We start from the raw sequence: 18,965 nt of genomic DNA on the forward strand, positions 1-18,965 counted from the left end.
AGCCCTGTGTTATGTGGGATGGAGCGATGCATTGACTGTAACTAAGAGAATCCTCCACTGCCCAAAGACAGCAGTTTGCAGATTCTTTGCACTAATTAAATGGCATAAATGAGCAGCACTGCTGTTCGGAACATAAGCTGCAGACCTCATCTTATGTCCCAGTAAGTAATACAAAGTCCTAAAAAACCCGCTACATTTCCATTTTCTGAAATAGTATTGTTTGGCTAAAAAGGACCTGCTTGTAATTTTGTGCATGCACAAATAAGTTACCCGAGCTTTATTATGTAAAAACATAAAACCGTAATCTACACGTACACATTTTATAGGCTGTGGTTTCTTTGCTAGCAACATAAGGAATATTTGTTTAATTTTTATGCAAAGGGAGGACTGAGGCATAAAGAACAAAGTGCAATAAGAGGTGTTGGGAATAGAAGATCTGAAGCAGACATCTATTTACAGCAATTCAAAGCTGCAAAAAATAAAAATAAAGTAAAATCTCTATTACTGAAACAGATGTTTCTGAGACAGGAAAACAAAAGTAAGAAAATCCCAACATCTGGAAATTTAAGTGGTAGCAAAAACTGTAGGATTAAATTAAATAAAGATAATAGGTCTGAACTACTAGAAGGGCATCTGCAAGGTAAACCAACTGTCGATGAATTAGCTGGGAAAAGCAATTTTTAAGATGATGAGCCATTAGAAAGTATTTCAGCTTTCTGTTTGTTGAACTGACTAGAAAGAACACATATGAGAAATTAAAACTTAAAATTAAATATCCAAGTCTTCTTGGACACTATGTGAATAATTCCACCTGTGACAAAACTATAAAGCAGCACTGGAATCCAGATAGCAGAAGCTGCCATGTGTACAAAATTTGACATGATTAATCATTCTTATTTGAAAGCCATTCCTGTGACCAGGAGTATACTGTGACAAATAGGCAGTTAAGGGGTAGAATATGCTACCCTACTGCTGCATCAAGGTGCACATGATTCTATTTCACATCTCTACACCACCACCAAACCACCACAGAGAGCTGTGAAGTAGCTGTTCCAGCAGAGTACTACTTTGACTCAGATGACCATCCTGTCTCCTTCTGCTAGGCATAAGTCATATAAGTCAGACAAGATAGCAAGTTTTTAAAATAGGATGTTGATAAAGTAAGTTTCACTATTGTTTTTAAGAAGTCATCCGAATATTTTAGTAGCCACTTAAAATACTCAGTTGTTTCCATTTGTTACGTTTAGCTTAAAAGACAACAAGGCATCCAAAAGAACCATATTTTAGGTACAAAACACAAGCATCATCAACTAGCTAAATGTGATATGTGCATTTGAGTTATCTTTCTCAACTCAAAATCTAGACAATATTAACTTACTCAGTAATTTATTACCCTGTATTTCTTCCTCTGACTTTGAGCTCTTAATACCTGCACAATGTTGCTGCCTGCAAAACTGGCTCGTCTCCATATCCGCCCTCTGACCAAAGCCTCGTTTAACAGGTGAGCTAGTTTCCGTTCCATCTCAGCTTGAAACACTTCCTCCTGAATTCGCTGGTCGACGACACCCAAGAGAACTACATTGCAGAGAAAGTAACCCAAGAACACAGATTAATTAGTACAACTTTTCATTGTCTTTCCTGCAACTTCAATTACCAGCTTTGAGTCATCCTGTGACAGCTCACAGACAATTCAAGACCAGTTGTATTCATATGGGAATACTGCCCAGTTCAGCTGGAGGTTACATGTTGGAAAGGAAGACATTGGGTGGGAAAAGGGTTAAAAGAAGTAAATTAAAAAAAAAAAAATTAGAGCAGAGGGCATTTTTGGAACCTCAGCCAGGCTAGACAGACCCAGGATATTGAAAAAAAAGTTTCAATTCTAAAAAAATATAAACTTCTGAGCATTCAATGAATTGTTTAAAAACAAATAAAAGAGAAAATTCAGTCTAAATTGACTGCTGCAACTACTTTCAGTCAAAATGTTGTGTTCAGAAGTGATACAGAGGTGGAAGTGGGCAGGGCAAGGGCTCATAATCAAGGAGAAAAAGCAGGAGAACAGCAGCACATGAATGAAGCTGTGTATTCCAAGTACACCTGCCCTAGATAACAAAGATTGCCAACAAGTATGCCAATCATAGCACAAAAAAAATGGTTAGTAGCCCTACCTACTTCACTTTACAACCCCAGTTACTCCAGGTCACTGGGGCAGCTAATGCCAAGAGGAATCCCTGAGGAACAACACATAGGAAACAAAAAAAGTGTGGACTTTCACTAACAAGATAGCATCCAGTAAAAGAAAAGTGGAGTGAATGGAGCGATAGTCATTCAAGTGACCTAATTAAACAACCCTAAAGGATAGTAAACCAACTCACTGATGACTGCAGTAAAATAATTCAGTTTTCGTTCCTCTGTCTCTCCACTAAAATGGTTTATATTTTTTAAAAGTCCCTTTTTCAATGTTTTCATGTTTATTTTTTTAAGCATGGTACTTAATAAAAAGCCATCCAATTACATAAAATCCATTGAATACAATTTTACTTTTTAATTTTTAAAACAAAAATATTAAAAGCACTTTTTCCATCTAAATTTTCACCGCAGATGTCAGAAAAAGGAAACATTTTCATGATTTCTCACGGAGATCAACAGCATCTGTCTTCTAATTCAATCATAGACTAAGTATCTCAGAATTAAATAGCAAAATAGACAGACAGTGGCCTAAGGCTATTATATGCAGCAAGTAGAAGACAGTTCTTGCTTGTGTATTGAATTTCAGTATCAATGAATTATGCTTAATAGCATGAACTCTATTCTACAACTGAGAGGGACAGCTATAGAGAACACTGCATATCCCAACATTTATCTGGGTAATCTAATATTAAAAACCTTTACGTGCATAAATTCTATCATTTTCTTCTGTCATGATTCATTACCCTTACAATTGAATATGCACACTGAAAGAACCAACTCATCCAAAGTATATTAGCTCTTCCCAGGCTGCCTGCAAGAACTGGGATTACAAAAAATTCCTCCACAGCAAAAAAGGTGCTGCAATTGGCTTTCAAAATCTTGCAGTCAGGAAGTTTAGCAAAACCCAAAGGGATATGATTTCTGAGCTGGAAAAACCCTCTTCTTACTGTGGGATCGAAGGGAACTTTGTGGGAAGACAGAAGTGTATCCAGTGGGGCATCTGTACCCTAACAGCAAGTCTGGTAGGCACAGCCTGGTCACCGTTCAGGCTTTCTGCTTAAAAGAAGCAGGAAGGACCTACAGCATGCAGGCAACCTCAACAGCCTTTGAGCAATCTAAATGTGACAGCTCAAGCGTATCTGTAAATTATAGAATAAAGCACCCAGAAGACTTGGGTGGGAGGGATCTGCTGTGAATAAATCAGAAGAGATCAATGAAATGTGATGAAACTCATATACTCGGAATGTATCTATTTTCATTGTTTTATTCCTGGCATGTTTTGGTAGGAAGGGCCACACAAATAAAATTTTCGTTTTCATTTAAAATAAAATAAAACCCTAAAAATCAATGTGGTATATTGACAGCATGCAGAGTAGACACTTTATACCTCACACTGTAAGTTGTCTCACTACGAGTGAACTGCTTTATAGACAAAAACTACTTTGTATGCATTATCAAGGAACTGCAGTAGTTCATTCTAAACACGGGAATTACATTTCCCAGATATTCCAGGTCACTAGGCCTTTGGTTTTAGAATTTATTCAGCTCAAGGCACGTTATTACCTCATAAAAATGCAGCACCCCTAAGCTATCGATATTTATGTAGGCTAGTTATCCTTCTAAAAAAATAATTGCACTCTTACTCACAGAGACTGTACGTACCTGTTCTCACCCAGGAAGATTTCATCAACTGAGACACATTAAGCTTAGGATAATGAAAGGCTGAGGGAAAAACAGAATGGAGGAAAAACATCCATAAGAACAGTATTCTCAACAACATACACAAAAAAAGAAGCCACTTCATAATTTATACTGTCAGTAAACATCTTATTTACACAGATGTATTACTACTTCTGAGGCCATGCAGACACAACGGTAAGGAAAGTGCTCCGAACATACAGTCCCCAGTTTATCTCTGAACAAGAAGCAGCTAACTGAAGCAGTGAGATTTATTACCTGAAAGATTTCAAGCTGCTGTACCGAGGTCATTGCTTCTAGAAATTTAAAAGCTCACTGTCTGAATTGTGGGTCTTACTGAGCTAGCTGCAGGATCACGCTTCTGCTCAAAGGGCAATGAGGCAACTCATGAGTGTCTTGGAATGAAAATAAGACCTTCTCTGAGGCAGAAACTACATGGAAACACTAAATGTAGAGCAGAAAACTAAATATACCTGATTTGGGTTCCAGACTTGTGCAGGGGGTAGGAGTAAAAAAAGCACCTTCTTGATAACTTATTTGTTTACAAAAATCACAAAAAAATGTATGTAGAAACATTGCTGTAGACAAATCTCATGGATTTTATGTTTGGCTTGGTGGCTCCAAGCTTTCTTAATTTCTCAATTTTTCCAGAAAGGCTCTGCTCCAGAGTGAAATCTTTGCCCCGGTGAAGTAAATAAAGTCTATTTCTACTGACTTCAGCAGGGATAAGATTTTTCCCAAGGTTTCCACTGGAGAGCAGTAAAGACATGTTGGGAGACAAGTGAAGATGGGGGCTGGGCCAACAGTTTCCTCAAGGTAAGTCTTAAGCTTCACTGTGGCAATAAGTAAAAGGAATGGTCTTAACTTTCTCAAAATATTTAATCCAGATGCAGTTTGCTAAGCATTATACAAAGGTTAATTTTTAAACCATTTCATGGATAGAAAGAATGTGGCACGTGACAATTAAATGACCTGGTCCACACTAGATCAATTTAGAATAAAGATGTCTTCAGTTGTAGCATAATTTGCCAGTATTGTACGTTTCAGAGAAACAGAAAGTTACTATTTTTGTAATTTAATTATGCAATAATTTGTAGAGTAGCTGACCTCTGTCAGTGTACCTAAAAACTGATTCTTTTGCCCCTTAAAAAACTATGATTTTTTGTTAAGGCAAGAGTAACAGAAGCACTAGTTACATTGTACCTTTTATTTTCATAGATTTACAAATAGTCCTATGGAAAATGAAAATTTGGTTATTCCACCTTTATTTCAATAATAGCATCACTAGCTTCAAAAGAACCACCTGGGAGGTACTTTGTGATCTACTATTCAGAAGAGCATCAGAATATGGTCCTTTATTCTGAACAGGAAACATCAGCCCTCTGTACGCTGACCAGGATGCATCAAATTTCCCAAACTCTCAGACACACAAGAAACACCTCACAGTCCATTTAAACAAACACATTTATTTTTAGCATCCTGCTGCACAATTCTTCTGATTGTAGCTTTTAGATTGGAGTTCTATTTACTCTGGTCGTGCAGTTTTTTGCTTCAATTTAGAAATAAAACCTGAACAAAAAAGAATAAACTAAACTGCATCTGTTGTTTCTCCAAAGCATGGAAAGAGCAAGATAAGAAAATCAAAAACCTTCCAATGACCATAAAGCTTTGAACTGCTAGCAGTTGGGAGTTTTTCCTTCTTTTAAACCAAAATCGTGTTTTGCCTCAATACTTAATGTGCTCTTCACACTTTTCTAATCAGCACTTGAAAATGATTTAATTCATGCAAATTGCTGGATGACTATTCACTTAAACTTTTCACGGAATTAATGAAATTTAAAAATAAAACAACTTGAGCAGAAAATCTTGAAATTGAAAAGGAAGATGTGCCGTGATCATTGGCAACTAAGGTTAGGTTCTGACAAAGAATTCATGAAATGATGGATGTTTCTGCAACTGAGATCATGCTCAGAAGTCAAAGTCCAGGCTCCAACTCTTATTCCACAGGTCACTCAAGTGTCTCACCAGTGGCCAGATCCTGAGCTCAGTTGGAGTCTCAGCACTGCAGCAAGATCATATTTGCAAGATTCCTAATGCCCCCTGGAACTAACGATTAAAAGCAGCACAGACTGATTGTTATTCTAAGGGGGAAGCTGGATAGACAAAATGCAATTATTAGTTAGATTGCAGCTGGTCTGCTAATGACTAGATGCATTAATGAAGTAGATGCTAGCACCATTAGAAGATTCTATCACACAGCCCTGAAGAAACATACCACGTAACAGCATTGATTCAATGTTGACTGAAAAGGCAAAGGGTCACCTAGTCACCCAGAAGCCTCTTGACAGCAGTCTGGAGCACACCACTCGGACAACATGGCCTTCGCCAGATGCTCCAACAAGGATCTCTCCAACCCTCTCGTAGAGACGTGTGGGACCATGCAGGATAGAACTGGTACCACATTGATTGTTCTTATTTCTGATAAATGGAGGAACCAGTAATAGAAAGCATGGGTGGAATGCTGTATTTGGAATGAGAAGGCATCAACTGAAAAATAAGATTCCATGCAAATATTGGGGTGTGGGCAATAGTAACACACTGTATCTGTTAAAAGTCTGATCCAAAATCCACCCAGAAAAAAACCTGCCAAATATTTCTGCAGTCTTTGGACTGTATTGTACAATTTTATATTATCCTATTGGCCTTGCAACATCTCCAAGATATCTAAAATAGATGCCACCCATCAAAGTGCTACTTTTGGCACTGAAAAAATAGCAAGTCCCAAGACAACTCTTTCTATGTAAAGTAATAATAAAAACAAAGATTTATTCGGGGGTAAGTTCATGAAGGCCAATATTCCTCATGTAGTCCACAGCTAGCCTTTGCCTGTCCTCAGAGAAATCTTCCAGTCATAAAGAGATACCAAAAATATTCTTTCTTATTGTGTTTAATGAACTACCACCCAAAAAACATGACTAGACTTGGTTTTCTTTCTGCTGACATGTAGTTCATGACCATCTAACCAGTTCACAATCTAAAATGCGAGATGTAAGATGGACAATGCAAAATAAACATGTAAGAAAGTATAAATTGAGCATTTGAATATAAGCATGTTGCTGAAGTCACCTAGAAGTCGGGGGGGGGGGGAGAAAAAAGTCTGGAAGTTTCCAAGCTTGGCCACTCCAACAGCCCTGTTCCTGAACAGAACAGTCCATTCTGTCAAATTAACAACTTTCACTACTGACCCTGACACTTAAATGAGTGGAAAAAAGCTGACAAAAAACTCCTGTTGTTAATGATGTACTGCAGTTAAAAGTATAAATAGTACATATTAGTTATGTGAAAAAAAACCCCAAACAAAACAGTAAAAGGGCTGTGTGTGAAAGGCAATGTGAAGTGAACAAGTGGCAGGGAGCAAATACATTCCTTCAAACAAGGCTTATATTTGGGATATCGATGGCAAGGTCTCACTTCACTTAACAGTATTGAGATACAATGATACTACACAAGTAGCTTTTCCTTAGTATGAATCAACTTCAACCCCCTGACAGCTCAGCTTACCTATAAATCATTTCTTTTTTTTCAGATGCAGACTATAAAACTTACAAAATTATATACAGAGCCCTCAAGGGGAAAAAGAAAAAGTCACCACCAAGAGTATTAACTGTTAGCATGCCTGATATCTAAGGCACAAATGGCATAGAACAATACGGCATGGAACATTTCATATTTGCATATAAACAATAACATACATAAATTATTTATATGTCGGTATGTAAATATCCAAAATTCCCCCAAAAATTCACACTGAAAAGCAGAGGGTTGCATATTAATTTGCACAGAGCAAAGCAGCTACCTAAGATCTTCACAACACCTTCCCTGCTACAACTGCTCTGCAGACCAAGGGAGAACATGAATGCAGAGAGTTCAGGGCCTAGAAAACAAAAAAAGTTTAGGCATCTTCCTGCCAAAGTAACTTTGAGGATCTGGCTGTTGGTCGTCCTCAACATCTTGAGTAAGATGTCTCAAGAAGGATCTGCCCAATGCTGCTGAGCCTTTGGACATGATTTTTAGCTCTGAATACTGAAGATCTAAAATCCTTTGGCTCAAAATACGGTCACAGGAACAGTGCAAAAAACCTGTAGAAACAGCTAAAAAAAGAACCGAGTGTGGTTGCCTCATTTATAGAAGCGTATGGACTACATTCATTATTGTGCTTGCTGACTGGCAGACCCATAGCTCTAACAAGCTGAGAAACTGTGTTCCCACTTGGCTGACTTACCAACTGGCATCATGTCTGGTACTCCAAAACAGTGGCTACAAAACCACCAAAGTGCAACTGAGACCAAACTAGACAAGTTCAAATCAAAATGAGCTGTCCTGCAGTGGGCTCAATCTATAGTAAATTTGAATTCCTCTAGCAATAAGCAAGTCAAATGCTGACAAGATGCTTCTTAATTTAGGGCACCATATCCACCAAATCTTCGTGTTTTCTGCGCTACAAACTTTAGGAAGATCTCACTGTTCCCAAAAATTCTTAATTACTAAATTGAAATTTAATATATTTATTTTCATTTGATTTATTACATGTATTTTATTTATTTTAATACAACATTAAATGTTTTGAAAATTCAGTCTAGACAAATTTGAAGGTCATCTTCAAAATTTCTCTATCAAACAAATCGAGACACACCAACAACAAGCAGCTCTGGCTAAAATCTCTGAGGCAAACGCAATGCTCTGTTGCCAACATTCATTCAATAAACTATGGCAGCAGTTAGGTGGGGTCTTTGACAGCAAGGGTGTATACATAGCTTGCTCAGCTGTCATCATTTCCACTACTGGGGATGTACACCAAAGAAACAGCATTTTTCAAGAGCTCCAAGTAGGAGAACCTGGGAATAGAGTGTGTATCATGATGTATCATGATGGACTTAGTCACCACTGATGAGTAACTGCCTTCCTACACTAAGGGTCTGCCTGAGGATTTGAGGTTTGGAATTGTTTGGGAGATTTGGTGGATTTGAGGGAAGGAAGAATAATTTTGTGTTTGAAGTCTGGAGGCCTGTGCTGAATTTGCAGGAATGAAATTACCACGCTGTTAGCATACCTGTTAAAAATCGCCAGCAGGAATAAACAAACAATTCCTGAAGCTTCAGAAACAAAGTTACAGAACTAACTCACCCACTGGCTTCGACATGCCACTGTACTAACAGAGGCCAAACGTGCCAAGCCACAACAGCCACCATCTACATCACTTCATTGCAAATCCTCAGAGTAGTCGGGAAAGGAGGAGTAATCTGAAAGGGACAGGACTGTCTTCCAAAAAGACACTGCCTGACCTCTTCACTCATTCTACTTTGCACGTCTTTCTCAGTAACATGTGAGCTACCAGAGCTCCACTGGCATCAGCCAGGAATCAGCCCCACTGGTCAGGCCCTATAAGCATGCAGGTAACACAGGCAGAGCTCCTGCTATGAGCACTAAAGAAATTACCTTCAAATTTCCTAAGTACCATCAGGAAAGGAAAATAAGGAGAACAGTGTACATGCATGTTTAATAGGAATGTTTTTCCCCCCATGACCAGCCTGTCTTTCAGGATGCACAGGCTTTGGTAGAAATTCTGTTACCATTTAATTGCACTGTAGCTCCATCACAAATTCCAGAACATGGATTCTCAGCAAGGGTCAATGTGCAAATTCACTACAAATATCACTCCGGAATATGTGGACAAAACTAAAAAACTGTAGGACCAGATGTGCATACATTACAGGGAAAAAAAAAGCCCCACAACACCAAAAAATATTACCCAAGAGACTAAAAATTAAATGAACTCTAGGGCAAAGGTGCAAGAGAGATGACAGAGTAAAGAGAAACATCTTTCAAGCAATCAAGACAAGAGCAACATTTAATTTGAATTCAGTGAGAGATAAAGACCACGGCCCACAACCGGAGAAGTTCTATGGCCTCACAAGGAACAAAAGAAATGCTAGTCATCCATGGACAGGGATTCTCAAGGCTTTTGGTCCTGGCTCAATTAAATACAGCTACCACCGCACAGGCACAGTCTGTGTGAGACTGAATGAGAGCAGAAATGTTTAAAGGAAATGAGTCAGCAACCTCGTACTTTTTTAAAATTTATTATGGGAGCAGAGGGTTCAAAAATGCTGAAAAATGAAAACAAAAAGTTTCAGAAAATTAGTACGTTTAAACTACCTCTAGTCACTGGGAAAGTATCCTGTGCAATCATCTCACGTATATTTAAAGGCGCTACAGAGAACAACTTCTGTTGACAATCACTCTCTTTACAGTATCTTTATTGGCATACTACTACACAGCTGCATAATGAACAGCAGCTACAATTAGGCCTGATTTTGCACTAGACATTTAACTGTATAGCAAGAATCACTGTGTCAGATGTTATGCACCTATATAGCTCACAAAAATAAGTCTGAACATTAAAAATCTGCATTGGAAAGCACAGTGAGATAGGAGAAATGAGGAATTAATGGACTGAGTTAACAGCAACACCCACCAGGGGGGAAAGGCAAATACTGTTCTCTCATCATCTTGCTTATGTTCATGAGTCACTTCTGTCATGAACAATCCATTAGTGTACAAGGATAAGTGTTGAGTTTAGAAACTTGGCTTATTTATGAGACTGAGGTCATCTGAAAAATCTAACCAAACATAAGTTGTCACAGCTGAGTGTCAAGCAAACTCTGCTATGCAGGCAGTTCCCATTAATCTAAGTTTAGGATGGCCATGGACTGGAATAACTTGCAATGCAAGTTGTACATAAGAAGTGAGAGATATACTTAAAAGGTAGTACCTTAAAAGATAATAGACTACTCAAAAATGCACTGCTGCTAACAGATAACCCAGACAGACTATATGGGCAAATACAAGCTTATGTTGCCAGTGTCCGAGGCTTTCTAGAAGCCAGAGCCACAGTTAAGTGTGACGCAAAGCCCAAGGTAGTAAACTCCGCTGAGAAGCAGCAAAGGCACCTGTAGCATGACCACAGAGACAAACCCTGGATGGCACTTCACCGCAATATTGATTGAAGTGACTTTTGTTTGTTTTTTTTTTTTAATCTGGACTAAGACACATGGACTAATGAAGCCAGGTTAAACACAACTGGCCCAGCACAAAAGGAACGGATGATGACAAAAGCAACAAGTTGCTGTAACGCTGATATGCGGTATGTGAGCAGAGAGGGGCATGGATTTGCTCTGCAGAATTCATGATACAAATTAGGTACTTGAAGCTGCATTATCACTTATGCACAAAATTACCTTAAAATTGTAGAGAGGGAAAAATACTAAAAAAAGTGTTTTGCGGTCTTGGCAAACAGCAAGTACTCACGTTCAGCAATTTGCTGCACAGGAAAGCCCAGATAGAAGCTGAATTCCACCACAGACAGGTTTCTTAGCTGCTCACTGACTTCAGACCCATTTAGAAAACCGTATCTATCTCGGATGGCAAAAACAATGCTCACAGGACCTTGTCGAAACGCTACCCCAGGCCTACTCAGAGTTATATTCAGTATCTGAAAAGACAAAATTGAAGAAGGGTCAGCAAAATCAAATCATTGGCATTTCCATTCCTTCCTTGACATGATTTTTTTCCTAATATGAAGGGCGGGAATTCACATAAAAACAGAGGAACTTCTATTCCAGACTGATTCAGCCTGCTGAGTCTCAGAAGAGGCAAAGTTACATGGCAATTCCTTTTCTAAGAGTTATCCTTTAAGGTCAATAATAATTCAGTACGATCTGAAAGCTGCAGTCCAGAAAATTATTAAAAAAACCCCACCTAGATAGACAGTCAGCAAAATAAATCAGTCAGCAAAATAAATCTTCCAATAAAGGAATCTTAGATGAATACCAAACTGCGTGGAACAGACAGGAAGTGACCATGGTAAAGAAACGTTCTGAAAATGGATGTTCTCTTGGTCAAAACCTTCTGCACACTCAGACCCTAGCACTGGTTAGAAGCCTTATTTTGGCACCAATGTACACAGCAACTGTGTTCATGTAGACAAACCTCTTCCAGACTGTAAGAAAGTACTTAAAAGTTCACTGAGCTGGTAGTCTAAGAAATAGTTTTGCGTGTTCTGTCTTCAGTCTATCTAGTGACAGTGTGTCATTCAGTTGTACGTACAGGGAAGTGCTCAGAACTGTACTATATAGTACTTTAGGTACTATAAAGTTTATGCCATTTTTCCTGCTACGATTTTATTTTAGGGTACCACAGATGGGCATTTATGGTGCCAGTTAAAAAAACCACAATAAAATTGTTACTAATTTTGGTATTATAATAAAGCTAGATTAAATTTAAGAATTCAGACAGAAGAAGGAGTTCGTCTCATTAAGTTGAATTACTGACTTTCCAGGGAGTTTTAAGCTCTGCTGTGTGATTCAGTACCCAGCACATATACAATACATTTCATATGTGAAGTTCCAGTAGCAGCTGCCACAGACATCATATAGCACTGTAAGCCTTTCTAGACGTCAGGAGCAACTAGCCTGTTTGCTCACATAATGGCGGTGTGCATATAACTCCTATATTCTCTACCAGGATCCCCCGAGTGGCAATGAGACCTGAAGTTGTTTTACAACAGAAGCATTCTAAACACACCTTACTCTGTAATAGTAAAATCTGATGGGAATGACTTTGATATGGGTTGGGGCAGCCTTTACATGAAAAACTATAAACGCTATTATAATCAATATGCTTTTGGATATAAATCATCATCTTGGATCATTTTTTCAAAAAGTCTGAAAACCAGAGGGATATGTAATGCCATATTATTTTGTAGGGGGAAAAAACCCCCCGAAACTGACTGCATGACAAGGCCTCATAGTTCTACATTATCTAGACAGCAAGTGGTAGCCAGTGAACACCTAACTCATTTTACAGGCTGCATGAAACACAGGACAACCAAAGGTGAGGAGAAAAAGGGACAGACATAAAATATACTAATCTTCTTACCTGCACAGTGAAGTTGTAGAACTCCTGGTGTTTGCTCACCTCCATGAATGCCATTGTTAGCCCTTTCTCAATGCGCCGGCTGAAGTTGCAGAACCCAACATCCACGTTCCGAGGCACAAACTGAAGGACTGAAGGCAAAAAGTACACGTTATTACTACAGACACGTACTTCCACGAGAGAGAACAAAATGAGCAAGAGAATCCACAGGGTTATCACTTTCTCTTGGAATTCAGGACACATTCAGTGAAACACTGGGTAAAAATACAGTAGAAATACATTTTGTGTGGGTGCAGTAAATCCGCTACTCATTAATATCTGCTGCAGCAGTAATTAGATTACCAAAAGATATTAGGGACAGAATACCCACTGGTTCCTCTTGCATACTGAAGGACCTTCACTACATATATGTGGCTAATTTTACACGACTTGAACACTGAATCAGCCACACTGAAATCCTTAGTACCCAAGAGATCAATGAAAATCTTAAGGAAAAAAGCAAGAGATCTCTTTTTTCTTGTAGCCTGAAATATAGTAGTTAGCTTGTCTAAAAGACCACATATTGGGTCCATTAAGTATCAGTCTAACACTTTCAAAACACCTAATTAGCAAGCAATCTTTCAAATCTAGATACGTATACCTTAAAAGTCTTTCATAGGAGAGAAAGAGAGAGCACAGGAGAGAGAGTGAGCGTAGAGCAATGTGAGCACACAGACCTTAACTACATGCACATCTGCGGATTTCCTGATGTAGTCTTGCCCAAAGAAATGCTACGATTAGGTTACAGACCCTAATAGCAATGTTATACAAGGTTCACGAACAGAAAATACGTCTATTGTATACCTATATAACCATGTTAAGCGTTGGAAAAAGACATCACACCAGTACAATTAAAGAAGTGACGTCTTACCATACAGTTATTAATAGAGCAGAAACAACACAGGAAACATACCTGAACAAAAGCACCATGTTTGACATTCACTATATACTCAATCCTTGTCACTACCTCATTACACAGGCAAACAACCAGGTAGGTGGTTTTGTTATGCAAACAGTGCCTGAAGAAGATTTTAAATGATACCACTGACTCTCAAAATCTATTACATGAGTAATATTTTACTTTAGATTACTAGTAGTCATGGACTTCATATAAACTGCTGCCATGCAGCAGCCATGGAAAGCTGAATACTACATGAGCAATCCTCCCAGTGACATTATACACGAGCAATCAATCCTCCTGTTCACCAATTCTCCTACATTATAACAATTCTAAAAAGTAGCATTTAATGTAAACATAATTTGAAACTTGACTTGAGCATTATAAAGTAGCTGCACTGTGATTTTATAAGTAAATGTTTCACAATTTTTTTTCTTTTCTCACCTTTTGAAGCAAGAAAGAGCACATGTATTTTGCAACATGCCAAAAAAATTTTCTTGAAAAAATCATGAAATTATGGGGTAAACCGTTTACAATTTATCATCTCTCAACCATGGATCTGGCAAGTATTTCACTAACAACCAAGAATTAAGATTCACAGCAACAGAACACAGGGTTTTGACTTGACCTTGCATACTTGATCACAAGTGAAGAAGTGTGAATCAATACAAAGCTACATCTCCTCCTCTTCGTGTCAGGAAGAACTCACCTGTCTGAACTTGGAATCTGTTATCTGGCACAGTGAAAGAAGGATGAAGTGAGAGGATCATGGGGGCCTCACCACGAAGAAGACTGCTGTTCACAAGCACATTTATGACAGCTACTGCCGTGTAAACAAAAGGACCTGATGTCACCAAGAAAGCAAATTTAGGGGAAATTTTATAAACCTACAAAAAAGAAAAAAAGGAAATTTAAAAAAATAATCTTCAATGTGAAATTTGGCAACACTTTAGACCTACATAGTCTCACACATTTCAAAGCCACATCATCAAGCGGTAGAAAAATACAATCTTTATTTTTCAAAGAGGGAGCAGAAGCACAAACACTTTGCTAGTGCTGCACCTTGCAGCCTCTGCTCCAGTGCATCAGAGAGGCAACTCCCCCATGCTAGGCACACCTACTAGAATCCCTTCAGTACAACACCAAACTCAACACTTGTTGATTTATCACATCCCAGCATAGTAGCACTCCCCCTTGCCTGCATTCCCCTGGAATACATAAGAGTACCCATACAAAATTGCTGCGTACTTATTGAACCGCTTGCGTGGCTTCTGCATTTCAGTCATATACTGCATAGGGAATACATCCTATACCATTCACATGTGATAGTCAAGAAGTAAAATACACATAACCTGTGTTTTATGGACTTAATTTTCACACTGAAGAACGCTTTCTTCCAGAGAACACTTCTATCTGCTTATTTCAGACCAGTTACCACAATTACAATTTTCCTCTCCCACTTCATCTCCTGACTTTGAGTCTTCTTAAAAACCCTGAGGAGCCTTAGTCATTGTGTAAAAGAAATGAGACTGTAAGTTAAATATAAACCTAGGTGAATGTTTCCATGCAGACACTATTATCCACCAGTTCTCTGTCACCTAAGCAAAAACAAACTGAAGGCTTTTAGTTACTTAAACATATTGCCATGTCTTCTCTTCCTCAGAGAAACTGTCTCAATATCAAGGACACCTGTTTCCCCAACATTGTTTTTTGTCTCTTTGGTTTACTCCCCAGTTTGTTTTATTTGCCTAAGGCAGTCACTCTAAAATATTTTGAGATATCCAACATGATGGCATCACAAATAAATAAATAATCTAAACCAGAGACCCAAAGGCTCTGATAAATGTGCACCTCTTAGATTAAGAGATGCTAGCACCTTGCAGGCTTTGTGCTGGTGAAGAGCTATATTAGATATCCTCAACTTCAGGATCAGTCTTGTAGAAAAGCACAGTGCTACTTAAATGGTGACCCACATGTTCTGCACTGGCATTCTCTGCAACAGTGTAAAGTGATGGCAATTGCTGTTTAGATGAGACAGCAAGCAGTTCTTTCCTATCCTCTAAAAAACCATGCATTTCAAAGAGATCATCTATAGCAGAAGAAACTACCTCAGTAGCAGAAGAAATAAAAAAAAACCTATGCTGCTCATTATTCTTTTCTTCATTCTTAGTCCACAAATATATGCCACATGCAGTTTTTATTTTAAATGGATGTAGACCCATACAACTCAAATTTGTTTGAAATGAATAATATGCACACCTCTTTTCAGTTCCTCTTATCTGAAATTTTATCCTTTTATCTCAGGACGAAATGATCTCTGCAGCTTCAGTTTGTCAAATGGAAACAGAAGTTATAATGGGTAAGACATGCCAAAAGAAAGTTGCCCGTTACTTGCAAAGGAGACTATTTAAAAGGCAAGAAAAAGAGGAATTAGAATTACAAATCTCAGTGACAATTTGCTGGTGATTTCTAAAGCAATACATGCTGAGGAAGAGAGGCCTAGTGTAGCCAGCACACACTTCTGCACTGGAGTTCGGCGTTTCAGAGAAGAAAGCAAGCCTCTGATAACCAACTCAGTTGTCTCCATCTCTGACCTGCTGCAGTGCCCCATAGATGCAATGAAAGCAGACTACCCTGAATACCTCACTGGAATTTTGCATCAACTTTTTCATCTTAACACCTAATACCGTTTCCCTTTTCTGCTTCACAGCAGCAGAAAAGCAATGGCAACTCCAGAAGAATGGAAATTTTAAAAACCCACAACTTTTAAGTGTAATTTTGAAGTACGTAGATTAGAACCACTACAGGTCAAAACAATAGCTATTTCTGCTTGAGATATTGCAGGGCTGTCTAGAGTTAGCTCTCTACAACCTAATTCAGATGACAGAAATAATATAGCCATGCCAGCATGATGCTGTCTACAAGCTAATTCACAGAGAAGTTTGCAAAGTCATCTAGGATAGATGAGCACAGCTCATGACTCTCGATTCATGAATGAGAATCACTCCTCCTGGCACAGCACTAACAGTTCACAAACCCAACTGTCCATCTAACCCTCTCTTGGAGGTTTCACCTCTACGGCCAGGACAGATGCTAACAAATAAGCTAGCTAAACCACCACATTTTAGAATGCCACCTATTAAAGTAAACAAGCACAGATTTCTTATATTAAAAAAGGACAAATTTCTTAACACTTTGGGCCAGAAAGCCAGAGAAGCACTCAAGACTCCATGTGCACTTTGGAGCCATTCCCACAGCAAAAGCAGAAACCTTCAGTAGGGGCAGAGAACCCTTACACCACCTCAAATTAAGCCATCCCTTCTCCAAAGTGCAACGGTTAATCCAACTCTGCTGTTTCCAGGACACAACCTGGAACTGAATGAGATATTCAAAGCTACCCTCGCAAAAGAGCGCGCTTCTAGTACAGAAAGTTTTAAAGCCTTGATTTACTAGAGGCTAGAAGAGTATTTGGGAAAATATCACTGTATGCTTACTCTGTCCCTTATGATGTTCCCTAAGCATCCGCTATTGATTATTGCCCACTAAAATCTTTGATTAGATGTGCCTTCACTACAGTCTAATCCCTGCCTACGCTCCGCTCTCTAATGCTGTGTAAACATCTGGCAGAAAGCATATACAACCCATTTCCTCACCACCACCTTATTAAGCACCCTGTAAAGAGCCTGCAGAGAGCGTTTAACTTCCTGAAGATGGGCTACAAAAGCTCACAGGTCTTAAAAATGAAACAAAGCTTCTGCTTCTACGCACATTAGGATCCTAAGGCAACAATTCTCTCACCATTTTTACACACCTGAACAGTACCAGCCAGAATTTCAGCAGCAGTGAGCAGCGATGAAGCCAGCAAAAGTCCACAAGGTGGCATCTTTGAAAGCAGTATTTAACTGCCTGACAATGAACTGATCTCCTTACTTTGAAGGCAGAGGTTTACTGACTTTGGATTATAGAAACCAATACACTAAGGACAGGCCCCAAACCCTTTATTAAATAGAGCAATAAAGTGGCTGAGGTATACATTATACTGCATGATAAAATTTCCAAGCACAAAGGAGGCTGGCAGAAAGCTTTTTCCTGTTGGCATGAACTTAATGGCACCATGGGTCCTGGCAGCAAGTCACTGCCAACGCTATTTTATTTCACACCCCAGTGCAACAAAGCTAAGTCAAGGCAATATTATATAACAGATCTTACCCAAGTATCATAAAGTCTACATTAGAGAAAGTTGACAAAAATTACTCTTATTCAAACAACAGGGTGTTATTCTTTTGCAGATGCAATACATTGAGACCAACTGGAAAGAACTTTAAAATTTTAGGTTATTCCCACTTTGCTGTAAAGACTTTTGCTTGGAAAACATTGACAAAAGTTTTTTTCATTAGGCAGGATTCAAGGCTTGCCTCCTTTTTTTTTCCACTTCAACAACTCAGAATGTTTGAAATAATAAAGAAGCAGAGACCAACGTCTCAAGTGAAAGAGTTGGGAAAAAAATGTTTTAATTCTCCTTTCAGTGTTAAGCTGAGCAGCAGTTATATCCATCGTTGCCATGGATTTTATTTTTAAAGCATACATTACTACAAAGTTAAATTTAACAAGACTGCCTCCTGATTTACTGTGCATTACATCACAGCAAGGGAACAACATCTGTGAGCTGTAATAGGAGACACAGTAAAAAAGCAGCTTAGAGAAATGCACTGCTTTACCATAACTTGCAAATGTACTCACGGTTCCTGGGTACTCTCAACTAACAAAAGTCAGGTCTGTTTGAATAATTAAGTTTAGCAATATAGACAAATTCTGTTCAAAATTTTGCATCACATCACCACTCAGCATACTGATATTATAGACAGCTCTTCTTTTAAAATAAGTTTTGTTAGTATTCCGCCATTAGAGGTGAAGACATTTGCTAGTGATTATTTTTAGTGCAAAACCCATACCCAAGGCATCAAAAAGAACACATACGATAGCAGCATTCTAGCATAAAATAAGCATAACTGATTCCACAGAGATGTTTTCTCCTTTCAATAAAAAAGAGTTTGCAAAGAATGAAGCCAGACTAACTGCATTATTTATAAAAACAGTTGCTTCTGAGAAGCTTTAGGGCCAAAACATCCTATTGAGAGCTTTACAAGGC

At 38.5% G+C, this 18,965-nt stretch overlaps 1 protein-coding gene across 4 annotated transcripts in view; it reads right to left on the reverse strand.

Moving 5' to 3' along the window:
* The window catches only part of KIAA1549 (KIAA1549 ortholog), a 152,090-nt gene that overhangs the window by 54,482 nt on the left and 78,643 nt on the right, over positions 1-18,965 (reverse strand). For all 4 annotated transcript variants that reach the window (XM_049822188.1, XM_049822185.1, XM_049822189.1 and 1 more), the window contains exons 4-8: positions 14,526-14,703; positions 12,883-13,010; positions 11,254-11,437; positions 3,850-3,909; positions 1,430-1,575 (exon numbers count right to left, since the gene is read on the reverse strand). In XM_049822188.1, the coding sequence (XP_049678145.1) occupies positions 1,430-1,575; positions 3,850-3,909; positions 11,254-11,437; positions 12,883-13,010; positions 14,526-14,703 (696 nt within the window). The remainder of the gene's footprint in view (positions 1-1,429; positions 1,576-3,849; positions 3,910-11,253; positions 11,438-12,882; positions 13,011-14,525; positions 14,704-18,965) is intronic.

The sequence above is a fragment of the Accipiter gentilis genome, chromosome 18, assembly GCF_929443795.1.
Source record: "Accipiter gentilis chromosome 18, bAccGen1.1, whole genome shotgun sequence".
Classification (NCBI taxonomy): domain Eukaryota; kingdom Metazoa; phylum Chordata; class Aves; order Accipitriformes; family Accipitridae; genus Astur; species Astur gentilis.